The sequence below is a fragment of the Heloderma suspectum genome, chromosome 1 (assembly GCF_057233095.1).
Source record: "Heloderma suspectum isolate Gila_16-S chromosome 1, 16-S_ref, whole genome shotgun sequence".
Lineage (NCBI taxonomy): Eukaryota > Metazoa > Chordata > Lepidosauria > Squamata > Helodermatidae > Heloderma > Heloderma suspectum.
Window position 1 is genome coordinate 7,735,424 of NC_139458.1, and position 14,404 is coordinate 7,749,827.

The 14,404-nt window shown below is 46.5% G+C and overlaps 1 protein-coding gene across 2 annotated transcripts in view; it reads left to right on the forward strand.

Moving 5' to 3' along the window:
- NID2 (nidogen 2) overlaps window positions 1–14,404 on the forward strand; it is a 69,265-nt gene that overhangs the window by 53,544 nt on the left and 1,317 nt on the right. For both annotated transcript variants that reach the window (XM_084834882.1, XM_084834871.1), the window contains exons 14-22: window positions 2,689–2,913; window positions 3,241–3,465; window positions 4,258–4,479; window positions 5,966–6,135; window positions 9,487–9,616; window positions 10,465–10,636; window positions 12,149–12,306; window positions 12,838–12,961; window positions 13,422–13,534. In XM_084834882.1, coding sequence (XP_084691008.1) covers window positions 2,689–2,913; window positions 3,241–3,465; window positions 4,258–4,479; window positions 5,966–6,135; window positions 9,487–9,616; window positions 10,465–10,636; window positions 12,149–12,306; window positions 12,838–12,961; window positions 13,422–13,534 — 1,539 coding nt within the window. The remainder of the gene's footprint in view (window positions 1–2,688; window positions 2,914–3,240; window positions 3,466–4,257; window positions 4,480–5,965; window positions 6,136–9,486; window positions 9,617–10,464; window positions 10,637–12,148; window positions 12,307–12,837; window positions 12,962–13,421; window positions 13,535–14,404) is intronic.

The window sequence follows — 14,404 nt, forward strand, 5'->3', positions numbered from 1 at the left end:
CCATCTTTGCACAAAACGTTCCCTTGAGATCTCCAATTTTCTTGAAGAGATCTCTAGTCTTTCCCATTCTGTTGTTTTCCTCGATTTCTTTGCATTGTTCATTTAAGAAGGCCTTCTTGTCTCTCCTTGCTATTCTCTGGAACTCTGCATTCAGTTGGATATAACTTCCCCTTTCTCCCTTGCTTTTCGCTTCCCTTCTCTCCTCAGCTACTTGTAAAGCCTCATTAGACAGCCACTTTGCTTTCTTGCATTTCTTTTTCTTTGGGATGGATTGAGTTGCTGCCTCCTGAACAATGTTACGGACCTCCATCCATAGTTCCTCAGGCTCTCTGTCTATCAGGTCTAATCCCTTAAATCTATTCGTCACCTCCACTGTATATCCACTGTATATGCATAAATTAATTCACACTGACCATCAAGGGTCAGTCACGAGTGATCGCCATGATGATAATTAAAAATAGGAGAATGGGTTATAATATTCATAAAAAGGTTAACTTGATAGATTATATAAACTGGAAATAAGTAAGACCACAATAACATTTGTAGACACAGAGAAAGCTTTTGATAGGGTAGAGTGGTCCTTCTTATTTCAGGCTTTACAATGCCATGGATTTGGACTAAACTTAAGGAGCTGGATTAATAACGTTTATAGATCCCCACATGCAGGATTATTAGTTAATGATTTATTATCCCTGCAATTTCAGATATTTATTGAATTTGTATTTCGAGCTATTTTGACTGCATTATAGAACAACCCTAAGATAAAAGGGCAAAGGATGGGAGATCAAGAAATTAAGGTCTGTGCATATGCAGATGATGTTGCCCTGATCAATATAAAACCAGAACTTTCTTTAATTGGATTTTTAAAAATTGTAGAGGAATTTAAGTAAAATAGATGATTAATATTATATGATTAATATTACTAAATCAGACTTGTTAACTTCTTATTTTACAGAACTGGAATTAATAATACTGGAAAGTAAGATAAAATTTAAAGTTAACAAGTTGTTCAGCAAAATTGAGTTTTGAGATTGAGTTTTCCACCACAAATGAACATTTACAAGTACTAAATTAGGTTGTATTGTAAACGAAAATAAAAGATGAATTGGATAGATGGGAATATCTTAAGCTATCTTTTTCAGGAAGAATATCAGCAATAAAGATGAACATATTTCCTAAAATAAACTTCCTATTACAAAATATTCCTATAGCCATAACAAAATCAAGAATGAACTCATGGCAATGTATGATTAATAAATTTGTATGGGAGAGTAAAACATCTGTAATAAATATCAAAATGATGACAGTAGAAAGGAAGGAGAGCTTCCTTTACCAGATCTGAAGAATTATTTTCAAGCAGATTGTTTAATGTGGATTATGGACTGGTATCATGAAATTAGAGAGGGATATATAGATAATTTTGAACAAAGTTCTGCTAAAATACCATTAAAAGCTCTGCTTTGGCTGAATGTGAAAGACAGACATTTATTAAAGGAAACCAGTTGTATTATTACAGCTTTACTGACAGTTTGGCAGAAATTAAGAGTCTATGTCACTCGAATTCACAATTGGCATCAGTCTTATTTGATCAACAATTTAATAAAAATGGAGTAATTGACAATTTTATGAAATGGCAACAGTATGGGGTTGATAAATTTTTTGATTGGACTGATCATAATCAGTTTAAGCCTTTAGACTAATTGGAGAATAATATGCTTAATACAAGACTGGTATTGTTTTGAATACTTTCAAATTAGAGATTATTTAAATAGCTTGTTAAGAAATCAGGAGGGAGGATTAAGGCAGCTAAATACTTTTGAGAAGATAATGTGGGACAGACCAAAAAAGATGCTAACTCAAATCTACCAAATTATAATGCACATCATAGAAGACCAGTTTTCATTCAAAGATGGGAGAAGATACGTGGAGAAAGAACATCAGATGAAATGTGGAAATCTCTTCGGAATAACTCAAATAGATATACAACCTCTATGTTTTTAATAGAAAATCCAGTTAAGCTTCTGACTCAGTGGTCCCTGACTCCTTTATGGTTATCTAAGCTCTATGAAAATTGTAAGGCTATCTGTTGGGAGTGTGGAAAGGGAAGAGCAGATCTCATACATTGTTGGTGGAATTGTTCTGAGGCAAGGAGATTCTGGAAAGACATTATTTTTAATATTAGTAATATTTGTTTATTAACTTATCTGAAACATGCAGTCCCAAAGAAAAAGAAACACTACTCTTTTATATGATATTAGCAGCACATCATCTTTATGCTGGAAAAGAAATGAAATACCTAGACTAAAGGAGGGATATATTAAGATGTGGGATTTGGCAACTAAGAAAATTACATGGGTTCTTTGGGTTAGGCAGGAAAGATAACACAATAAATCCATTTGAATAGGAATGGGAGCCATTTAGGAGATTTTGGAAAGACAAGCAAGGTGATACAATGCAAACCATTTCCTTGATTGTAAGTTTAAAGGTCTTTGATGTCTTATTGTGGTAAGGAATTTGATAGCTCTCACTGCTTTTTAATGTTTGCAATAGATTTTGTTGTGTCCAATGACTAAAAAACAGTAATATCTTAGTGTTCACAGTGATTCGTTTTGTAAGGTAATCTGTTTAAAAATAATAAATAAATTCTCTCTCTCTTTCTCTCTCTCTCAACCCCCCCCCCCCGATCAGGGACCGTGGCGAGCTTGACCCGCTGTGAACACGAGCGATGGCATTCGGGTCAGCCAGGCCTCCCCGGCGGTCCCCACATCCCCGAGTGCGACGACCAGGGGAACTACAGGCCGCTGCAGTGCCACAGAAGCACAGGGTACTGCTGGTGCGTTGACGGGGAGGGCAAGGAAATTGCCAGGACCCGGGTGCCGCCGGGCACTCCCCTGCCACGCTGTGGGGCTCCAGGTGAGTGGCTCCCACCGTCCTGTTCTGCCTTGCTCTCAGCACTACTGGGGGAAGGCAAGGTTGGCGCTGTCCTCTGAGGGGACGTCAGTAGCAGCTCAGGGGCATTGAAGGTCGGCCCAGGACCAAGGGGGGTTGTGTTGATTTCCCATGAGCAAGCCTTCTCCAGTTGGGTGCCCTCCAGATGTGTTGGACTGCAACTCCCATCATTCCCAGGCAGCCCGGGCAATGGGCACACTGTCTAGGGATGATGGGAGTTGTAGTCCCCCACTTTAAAACTCCTCCTGTGAGATCTTGAGCCCAACCACCCCTCTCTGTTCTGCCTGGCAGGGACCATGGCAAGCTTGACCCGCTGTGAACACGAGCGACAGCATTCAGGTCAGCCAGGCCTCCCCGGCGGTCCCCACATCCCCGAGTGCGATGACCAGGGGAACTACAGGCCGCTGCAGTGCCACGGAAGCACGGGCTACTGCTGGTGCGTTGACGGAGAGGGCAGGGAAATTTCCAGGAGCCGGGTGCCACCGGGCGCTCCTGTGCCACGCTGCAGGGCTCCAGGTGAGTGGCTCCCACCATCCTGTTCTGCCTCGCTCTCAGCACTACTGGGGGAAGGCAAGGTTGATGCTGTCCGCTGAGGGGATGTCAGTAACAGCTCCAGGGTGCTGAGGGTCGGCCCAGGACCAAGGGGTGTTGTGTCAATTTCCCGTGTGGCAGCCTTCCCCAGCCAGGTGCCCTCCAGATGTGTTGGACTGCAACTCCCATCATTCCCAGCCCTTGACTAGCACAGGTTAGGGCAGTGGCTTCTTTAGACATGGTTGCACTGAGGACCATCATTTTATTTTGCACGTTGCTTTGGGGCCCTCCACCTTTTCCTATCTTGTGGCTTCCTCACTGGAGACTTGAAAGGCGCTTGGATTAAAACTCATCTCCTACATGTCTCCTCCTCAATCCAGGAGAGCTGTTTTTCCCCACAAGCGAGACGTCTGTGCACAATGAGCAGATTCCTCTGGTGTTTCTGCTACAGCTTTTTATGCTGCTGAAGAAGCAAACTACTTTTCAGGTTACCTTTTCAGATATAAACTGAAAAGGCATCTTCTCCCTTTAGCACTTTGTAGAACATCAAATAAAGTGTTGGTGCGCTTCCGTTTGCCCCTAGCACTGTTCTCGTGGTCTCAGGAACTCCCTGACACCGTGCCAAAGACCACTTGTGGCCTGTAGATTAAGATCCACTGGGTTAGGAGCCAAGAGTTCTTTGGGGTCAGGTTGAGGTCTGGAATCTCTGTGTTTTTACAAAATAAGCCCTGAAGATGCAGGGTGCCTTATGCCCTCCGATTGTTTTATGTCGTTTAGAGCCAACACAGAGGCTGCAGACGATGTGTGAACGCTGGAGACACAGCCTTCTGGAGCATTATGGTGGCAGCCCACGGGGTGACCAGTATGTGCCCCAGTGCGACACTCTGGGCAACTTCAACCCGCTGCAGTGCCACGGAAACAGCGGTTATTGCTGGTGTGCAGATGAACACGGACGCGAGATTCAAGGCACGAGATCGGAGCCTGGAGTCCCTCCTGCATGTAAGTGGGTGGCAACCTGCTGCAAAGCTCACTGGGAAAATGTGGGCGTAAGCTTGACATACAGACTGGCTGTTCACAGCTAGGAAGCCACATGGGAGCAGAAGGTACGGAGAGGGGTGTGGAGGAGTTCAAGGGCGAGGGCAGGGGCGAAGGGCGACTGCCAATTAGGGATGGACAAAAATGTCAGTTTTGGTTTCTCTCCATTTCTCTTTGTTCCAATCTTTAGTTCAGTTTGTCCTGACCTTAGAGATTAAAAAAAAGCTGCATGAAAATTTGTATGCATGTCTGTGCCAATTTCTCCTAATGCATGCATTTTTGTATGTAATTTCACCTACTATACAGATTTTTGCAAGTAATTTCCCAAATATAATGCATTTTTTAATATTTTCACTAATATATGCATTTTGTTTGCAAGTTCTCTAACATAGCACATATTTGTACACATTATTGGACTGGAAAATTCTACTGCGAAATTCACAGATGTGCAAATTTCAACTGATAACTGAACTTCGGTTGCAGAGTGGTTTGAAAGTGGGAAATTACTAAAGAAATGTCTTCTCCATCCCTACCGTCAATTAGTTGGTGTAGAACTGAGAGAGCTGATGTGGTTGCTGGGGGGGGGCACTGACCCCCTCCAGCCCCAATCCTTGTTCAAGCTCCGAGAAACGCAATCCCTACTTGTTCATGGGTTTCCTCTTTGCAGCCTCCCTCTGTAACAGCACTTCTGCAGTGGGGCTGCTTCAAGCGGCATGATCCCAAGACCAGAGATTCTACAAAAGTTCTTGGTGACGTGGTGAGATCCTGGCTGCACTAATCCTGTGAGAAGGAGCCCTGCTTAAGCCAAGCACTGATGGGTGAAGATTATGAAGCCTCCCCTCGAGATAAAGCTGGAGGGGAATTGTAGGGAGTGACAGCACATTTAGACAGTGGTGGGTGGTGCCTCCAATATTGGTAGGGCAGTGAATCCTCTCCAGGTTTCAGTCAGAACCAGTCAGAACTCTAAAGGAGTCCTTTAGAGTTCTGACTGAAACCCGGAGTGGATTCACCGCCCCACTGACAGCAGAGCTACCACCCTCCACTGCCTTCAGAGCTGTCTTTGTAGACTGTTAAATATGGTGAACTGTGTGGGAGCTGCAACAAAACTTTGCAGTATATCCTACCTAACAGCAAAAAGGCAAAACACCCCACGAGAGTCTCAAGGAAGAGATAACCCAAACCTTATTGGAAAAGCACAGTCTTCAGCTGATGGCGAATCACTGGTGAAGTGGTATCCAAATGACCCTCGTGAGGCAGGGAACTCCACTTTCTGGATGCCACCGCTGAAAAGGCCCTTTCACTCTGGCCCCTCGGCCATGCTTCAGAAGGAGGTAGGACATGCAGGCGGTCCTCGCCAGATGATTTTGGTGGAGAGGCAGTGTGTGTGGATGTGGTTTGTTCAATATTTTTGCCCAGCAATGTAATGCGTAGGTCTCACTTTTGTCCACAGGCCTCCCCAGTGTTGCCCCTCCAACTGTTCGCCCATCTCCACGCCCTGATGTCAGACTTCCCTCGGCTGGGACGTTCCTGCTTTATGCTCAGGGCCAGCAGATTGGCTCCTTGCCCCTGAATGGCACAAGACTCAAGAAGGAGGCAGCGAAGACCCTGCTCTCTCTCCATGTAAAGTATCCCCCTTCATGGTGGGGCACATCTGGGGATGCGGAGGCGGGAAGGGTGTTTAGCAAAGGAGCATGGGATCATGGGTTGTGTACTGACATGTCTACACACCAGGGGAGGGTTCAGATGACCCACATGTTGAAGGAATATGTGAGGTGAGGGGGGTGTTGCGGAAACCCCTCCCCCGTGCACCAAGGCCAAGCCCCCGCCTGCCCATCAGTGCATTCAGTCAGAGCGAGTAGGGGCCTCATTCTCAATGCATGTAGAATGTCTTCTCATGCCAGACAAACTCGCGGGTGGCCAGGGGGCAGGAGCTTGGGACTAGCCTGCATGGCCCCACAACCTCCCCTCACCTGTTCTTTCAAAGCACGGGGGACTGTCTGAACCCACTACAGGCTCCTTTTCTATATTTTCTCCTCTTGGGCATGGAACCAGCCTCCAAACGTGAATTCAGAGATGTGCAGATTTCAAAGGATAACTGAATTTTGGTTCGCAGAGTGGTTTAGAAGTGGGAAATTACCAAAGAAATGTCTCCTCCATCCCTACCGTCAATGAGCTGATGTAGAACTGAGGGAGCAGATGTGGTTGTGGGAGAGGGGGGCCCTGACCCCCTCCAATTCCGATTCTTATTCAGGCTTTGAGAAACGCAGCCCCTACCTGTCCATGGATTTCCTCTTTGCAGCCGTGAATGCTGTTATGAAAGGGAGCATCAGGTCTCCTCTGTCAACTGGAGGCTGCTTAGACCTGAACTTTCCTTTCAAATTCAAATGGAAATGGAAATACAGCAAGTGTTTTTCTTTATTCTTAAAAACTCTGTTTGGAACGACACTTTTTAACACCCTACCCCCCAGGTTAGCCTCAAATCGTCTTGTTGATAAATTGTGAAGCTTTAATTCATCACATCCAACACTTCATTGCCTGGTTTGGGTTTCTAAAACCCTTTTTCATTCAGCAGCCTCCATCATCAGGAATTTATGTTCTGCTGATTTGCAGTCAGGAGAACTTAAATCCAGCCATTTGTAAGCAGGCACATGTATTGCCTTTAGGTAGCTTTCCCCATCCTGGTGCCTTCCAGGACTGCAGTTCTCATCAGCCCCAGCTAGCATGGCTAAGGATCATGTGCTTGGAACTGTGGTCCAAAACATCTGGAGGGCACCAGGTTGGGGAAGAAGGCTGCTCTAGAGCTACAGGTAAACCCTATATATCTTGCATTGGAAGTGAGAGTAGAAAACTAATTCCATTTTCGGCTGAGAATGCCAGTAGGGGCTTTGCTGGGATGGCACCCCCTTGTTTGAAGTATCTGGGAGAAACTGTCACCCGGAAGATCAACACACTCGAGCTGCCTGTCTGCTCCCTTCCTGCCTCTGTGTCATGCCCCAGGCCAGTCTTTGTGCATGACTTCGAAAGCTTTTAAGATAATAATTCCGCCCCCCGCCCCCCAAAGTAAAACAGTTTTTATTGTGAAAACTGCCTCTTTGAAGCAATCTTAACCAGATTCTGGCCCCATGATGGAGTCAGGCATGGGACAGGAGTAATTTCCCCTTTCCCAACCTGGTAACCTCCAGCTGTGCTGGCCTACAATTCCTATTCTCCCCAGCCAGCATGCCATGTAGTCCCAAGGTCACCAGATTGGAAAAGGATGATGAAAGTGTTGTTGGGAGAAATGACCCTTTTAGAGTCTCTTCCTCCGCCGCCGCCTCCCATCTCAAACTCTTAATAATATTTACCCAAATTTTTATGAGCTTGAGGCCAAGAAGTGTTTGCAAACAAAGCTTCCAAGAATCAATCTGGGAATTTTGTTTTTCGAGAAAGGCAGATGTCCTCCAGATCCACCTCTTCAAGTACACGACTACTTACGCACACACGTTTGCACACACACACACTTTTGGATTCATGCAAAATTAAAAGAGGCAGAGAACTCAACCTCCAAAGGTTCTGTTGGGAATATATCACAAGCTGACCAAACTTTCCCCAAAGTGCAGCCGCCTCCAGGTCAGCCCCCTATTTTACCATTTCTCTCGCGGTCGACGAATGAAGCAGAAAACCGTTCCAAAGAAACAGCATTTCTGTGTTAGAATAAAGATAGGACTGACTGGAAGAAGGTGCTGATGTTTTTCCAGGGTGGATGTTCTGGCGCCTGAGGCAGAATGTCCAAACCGCCACCCCCCTTCCCCATGGCTGTGTGCACACAGACAGACACAGACTTGTTCAAAATAATTCAGTAACTGAGTGTGTTGTCCTTTCGGAGTCTACAAACTCTCCTGCCTGAAGCAGCCCCCTTGAATCCACACAGTGTCTGGCTGAAATGGCTTTCCTGTGAGCTCCTGAACGTGTTTCGGCATGAGGACTGGCCCCTCGGATGGGTGAAGTTCTTATAAAACAGAGTGCCTTTAAGCATGTGCAGAATGCCTTTTCCATTGCCAGGGCGTACCTGCGGCTGGCTCCCTTGACACCTGGGCCTGGTCTGCTCTCAGATGTCACTCTTCCACTCTCATCGTTTCCAGCCATTGGCCGTGGTGGCTGGGGAAGATGGGAATTGGAGTCCAACACATCCAGGGGACACTAGGCTGGGGAAGCCTGATCTAAATCATTGTGGTACCCATGTCTGAAGAATTGCTTTGTTTACAAAGAGCACCTGATCCCCACCCAGAATATTTTAAGACCCTAGGAACACTATCTGCTCTAAGACGCCTCAGCTGTGCTCTCCTGAGCTGAGACTCAGGTCTAAAAGATGCTGGAGGTCTGTGCCTGGGTCTCCCATCTCTCTTAATTTTTGTAAAAAGCAGGAGGCGTGTGTTGGGATTGGATTGAGATTGTGGTGCTGGGGGTGTATGTCATTCTTTACCCCCCAGGCCTTTGTCCCACTTCTTAGCGGAAACGTTTGCCTGAAATGCCACATCTTCTCTCTCCCCTGAACTGCTTTTTAAATAATTTTTAAAAAGAGAATGGAGGTCCATCTTGTCTAGTTTGGTGTTCAGCCGAAGTGCTCTTTAAACCATTAAAAAGCAGCTATAAAACAAAATTACATACAAAGCAAATTTGCAGGTAAAATAACAAAATAAATGAAGCAGAACATTAAAATGCCTGTCCAAATGAATGTATCTTCCAAAGGGGGAGCAAAACCAAGGAGAGTGCCTGTTGGATTTTGCGGGGCAGGCAGGGGGGTTCCACAACCCAGCTGAAGCCACAGAAAAGTCTGGCAATCCCCATCTAGAATTCAGCATCAATCATTTTCAGGGACTCTGTTTCCTCATCAGGCACAGAGAGCCCTTTTCACCAGCAGGGCTAATGAGATGAAGTCATAGCTGACCATTTATTTGCTGTGTGCCTGCGCATTGCATGTGCCTGCTCCAGGGCTCCATCGTGGTGGCGATCGACTATGACTGCAGGGAGAAAATGATGTACTGGACAGATGTTGCAGGGCGGACCATCAGCCGGGCAAGTCTAGAGCAGGGGGCAGAGCCAGAGACCGTCATCAACTCGGGTAGGTGGCTGGATGACCAAACAATGGAGGCTATGAGAGCATTTTCCCCAGCTCAGACTTGCCAGGAGTCATGGCCAAGCAAGGGGAAACTGGCTGCGCTTCCGCTGCCAGCTGGCTTCAAGGGAAAGTGGGGTGGGGGGATTGTTCCTGAGAAAGGCCACGGCAGGTTCGATCCAGCCTATGCAATGCCTACAGAAAAGCGGTGGAAGTCCTAATGGCAGGAAGCACGATTTAGGCTGATCTAGTCATTAGGTGACTAAATCAGCCTTCCCCAACCTGGTGCCCTCCAGATGTCTCGGATGGCAACTCCCATAATCCCAAGAAAGCATACAGTGATGGCTGGGGAAGATGGGAGTTGTAGTCCAACGCCATCTGGGGGGCCTCAGTTTGGGGAAGGCTGCTCTAACCGATTAGCTGACGTTTTACCACCTATCTGCCGAAGGAGCTGCCAGGAAGCGGGGGCCTGCCCAACCAATTGCCCCCAAATGTGTTACTCTTCCCTGAGGTCCAGGGTTTCCTGCTAGAAAATCAGAAGCGGAGCACTATTTATTTAATATCCCACCCTTCTTCCATCGTGGAACTCAAGGTGGATAGATATGGTTCCCAGGTGGTCCCCCCTCCAAACACTGACCAGACCCAGGCCTGCTTAGCTTCAGCAAGGTGGCTGCCTCATGTGCTTTCAGACCATGTCTTGGGACCCACTAAACATCAACAGAACAGGACATACATAGGCTGTGCCACATTCTTACGTAGCACATGGCGCAAAACTCTTGCCCCTTGAAACACACCCAAAGTTTCACCGGTTGGCCCTGCCAGAAAGCGTCTTCCTTTGCTTTCTCCTCTCTTAGGGCTGATCAGTCCAGAAGGCCTGGCCATAGACCATCTCAGAAGAACCATGTTTTGGACAGACAGTGGCTTGGACAAAATCGAGAGCGCCCGGCTGGATGGCACGGAACGCCGAGTCCTCTTTGCCACAGAGCTCGTCAATCCTCGTGCCATTGCAGTGGATCCCATCCATGGGTAAGTGGGTGGTGGCCGTGTGTGCTTTTGACAGAGAAGCAAGTGAGACATTTCTAAAATCAATTTTAAAAACCCCTCCAATCTCCAAAACAATACTCCCTTGGCTAGCTTTACATTAATCGCAACAGTCGCATAGCAATGGTTGAAAACACGTGAAAGGTTTTAGGCCGCAATCCAGCTTACCTGAGAATAAGCCTAACTGAACTCAATGGGACTTACTTTTGAGTAGACATGTACAGCAGTTTCAAGCACTTCACATCCATTATTTTGTAGTCCACACAACAACCCTGTAAGATAGACCAGTGTTCTTCTTCCCATCTTCTAAAGAGGGGGCTGGGGCTTGGGATGTTAGAGAAATCCACAACGGATTCAAAGGAGTTCAGATTTCTATAAATCTGATTCGGCAGCAGACTAGATTTTCACTTTTCGGGGGATTTGCACTAATTGGCATGAACGCTAATGTCGATTAGCGCAAGTAGAATGAAATTCTGGTTTGAAAATATCTGACTCCATTGATGAGCGGATGACAGAACGAAAGATGCCCGACAATCCGTGAAATACAGATGGAGCGAATTTAGCAGCATCCGTACTTCCGCAGCTGAGGCAGCAGTTTCCCTAAGGCTACCTATTGGATTCACAGCAGGGGAGAGATTCATACTAGAGACTTCCTGGTTTCATTTTTCACCACAGTCACTCAGCAGTTTTACCCACCTTCTTGGGCGGTATAAACAGCATGGCGGAAGGCAGTGGAGGGTAGTGGTTCTGATGTCAGTGGGGCGGTGAATCCGCTCTGGGTTTCAGTCAGAACTCTAAAGGAGCGATCCACACCTTGGATCACCCCTTTAGAGTTCTGACTGAAACCCGGATCCGATTCACCACCCCACTGACATAGGCGCTACCAGCCTCCCCTGGTGGGAGGTACTTTAAAACAACAACATATTTCATTTTGTTTTCTACATTTCCAGATCTCTTTCCTTCCCATTTTGGGTTACAGCAGCTCACAAGCATAATCATACTTGCAATCAAAGTGACAAGATCTCCCTAAAACAGCCTTCCCCAACCTTGTGCCTTCCAGCTCTGTTGGGCTGCAACTGGGAATGATGGGAGTTGTAGTCCAACACAGCTGGAAGGTACCAGGGTGGGGAAGGCTGCCTGAAATTAAACCCGAACTCTGAAAAATGCACACGCAGAGCAAGTATTCATCCCCAAAGCCCCAGAGGAAAAAAAGTGTTGACATTCTTTTGAAAAGTGAGCCAACGGAGCAGATATCGGGAATCCCGCAAACCAGGAACCACTCCTGGAAAAGTCCGTTGACTTGTGGATGCCACTTTCGCTTCAGCCACGGATGGCAGCCTGAGCCAGGCCCAGCAGACAATCTCAGAGCCCGAGGAGGTTCGTACAGGAGGAGACGCGCTCTAGCTGGATGTCACGCCACTCCCTGTCCTCGTCTCGTTTGCTTAGCTGCTTTTACCACACAGCCGACCTTGTGTTTGCTCCTTGGTTGCCTTCCAGGAATCTTTACTGGACAGACTGGAATCGCGAAGCCCCCAAAATCGAGACATCCACCGTGACTGGAGAAAATAGACAGATTTTGGTCAACCAAGACATTGGGCTGCCAAACGGATTAACCTTTGACCCCTTTTCCAAACTGATTTGTTGGGCAGATGCAGGTAACATGGATTTCATGAAGTGTGTGTGTGTGTGTGTGTGTGTGTGTGTGAGAGAGAGAGAGAGAGAGAGAGAGAGAGAGAGAATCCAGTTCCTTTTATTACATTTTGAATGGAAACCACTCTTTTAAGATCCATTCCACTGGAAGGGCTAAATCAGGGCCCCCGCACTTTTGGGGGCTGTGGGTAGATTTGGAATTTTGAGTGTCATGGGTGCCCTCATAAAATGGCCACCACAGCAGGGCTTGCCTTCACGAAGTGACATGTGGTAAATGGCAAGTCACGAAATACCCATTTCCCAGAAGGCGAACTGGTGAGGCTAAAAGAAAAGTTACACCCCCTCCCATCTCCTGTTGTAACATCTTCCCTAATGAAGAGAACTGGAGATCTCTAAAGCTTGCATGTATTTTTTTTTTAATTATTTGAGTTGGCCTAATAAAGGCATTACACTACAGGTTTTTGCATTCATGAACAAGAGCAAGGAAGGGGCAAACAGAATCTGTTCCCTGATTGAATTTCTTTTGTTTGAAAAAGGAACCAAGAAGCTGGAGTGCACGTTACCCAATGGAACAGGAAGGCGCGTCATTCAGGATAATCTCAACTACCCCTTCAGCATTGTTAGCTACGCCAACCACTTCTACCACACAGACTGGAGAAGGTAGCCCCCCCCCCCCATCACTATCCAGAAAAGGCTGGTGGCCTGAGGCCAGATAACAAATTAGCAAAGTGTGTTAGCAAGCATCCGCCCAGCATGAGCGGCCTACAGGTTTGGGTTAGTATCTTTCCCACATTGCAAGGGCGCTGGCCACTTCACACAGCCAGTTTGGATGTGGAAAAGCCACCATGAGACAGGTCTTCTCCCCAACGGTTACATAGTAAAATGGTGTAGAATCGGGGCTCCAAAAATGCACATTCTGCTGGCGTTGAGATCATACCATCCCCAAACTCCAAGAGACTGCCATTAGCTGTGGCCGTGTTGCCCCTCTGTACACCTTCATGAATGAGGGATAAAGAACACCAGAGTTAACTTTTCTCGCTCTTGCAAAGCAGATGAAAAACCGTTCATAGAGGGGTGTTGTATTAGGCGAAAATGGTTTTTCGTTTAATTTTCTGCACAGGGACGGCATTATAGCTGTGAACAAAGACAGCGGTGCTTTTACAGGTGAATATCTTCCAGAACAGCGGACACATCTCTATGGAATAACAGCAGTTCACCCATACTGCCCAGGAGGTAAAAACACACAAACGTGAGGACTTTGCCAAAATAGGGGTGGGTGTGGGAAGGGCTGGCTCTTTCCACAAACATTTTTGCTCCTTGCCAAAAACACCCCTCCCTTTTTTAGTAATTTTTCTCAAGGGTGCTGCAGAACTATTTGCACTTGTGTTGGGGACAAAAAGGGAACATGCCTCATAGCCAAGGCAACCAGTCCAACACACCTTAGTTAGCTGTCCCACGGGGGGTAGGGGGGGTCTGATTGCCTGGCATGACCATACAGTGGAACCGGCAGCAACAGCCTACTTGCCTTAGCAATAGAGATGTCTCTATAGATTTCCCCTTGCAACCCATTAAGACTGGGCGCAACCAGATTTGTGATGTCATTAACCACATCATCTGTTATACCATTATCCTGATTGGGAAGGAGGAAATAGGCCTGAACACTGAACAAAATGTGGTGCCTCGAACAGGCTACCAATATCTTTCGATCTATTGCAAACACTGTTAAAAGGTAGAAGCTTTGCATGGAAGATTACAGCCCTCTGGGAAAGCACATATCTCCCTCTTCATGGAGGATTTCTTCTTCTTTCATGGAGAACAAAGCTCTCAGTTGCTACCAGCTAAGATAGCCGTATTCTCCAGTATTATTTGTAGCACTTACATACTGCTTAATATAGTAAAATCACTATAAATTAGAGCTAGTATGGCTCTGTATACCAGCTGCTACAAGCAGAAGGGCGCTATTGCACTCATGTCTTGCTTTTGGGCTTCCTGTTGGGGCATATGGTTGGCCATTGTGCGAACAGAATGCTGGATTAAATGGTCTGATCCAGCATAGCTTTTCTGATGTTCTCTGAAAGGGTTTTGGGGAAACATTTGGCACAA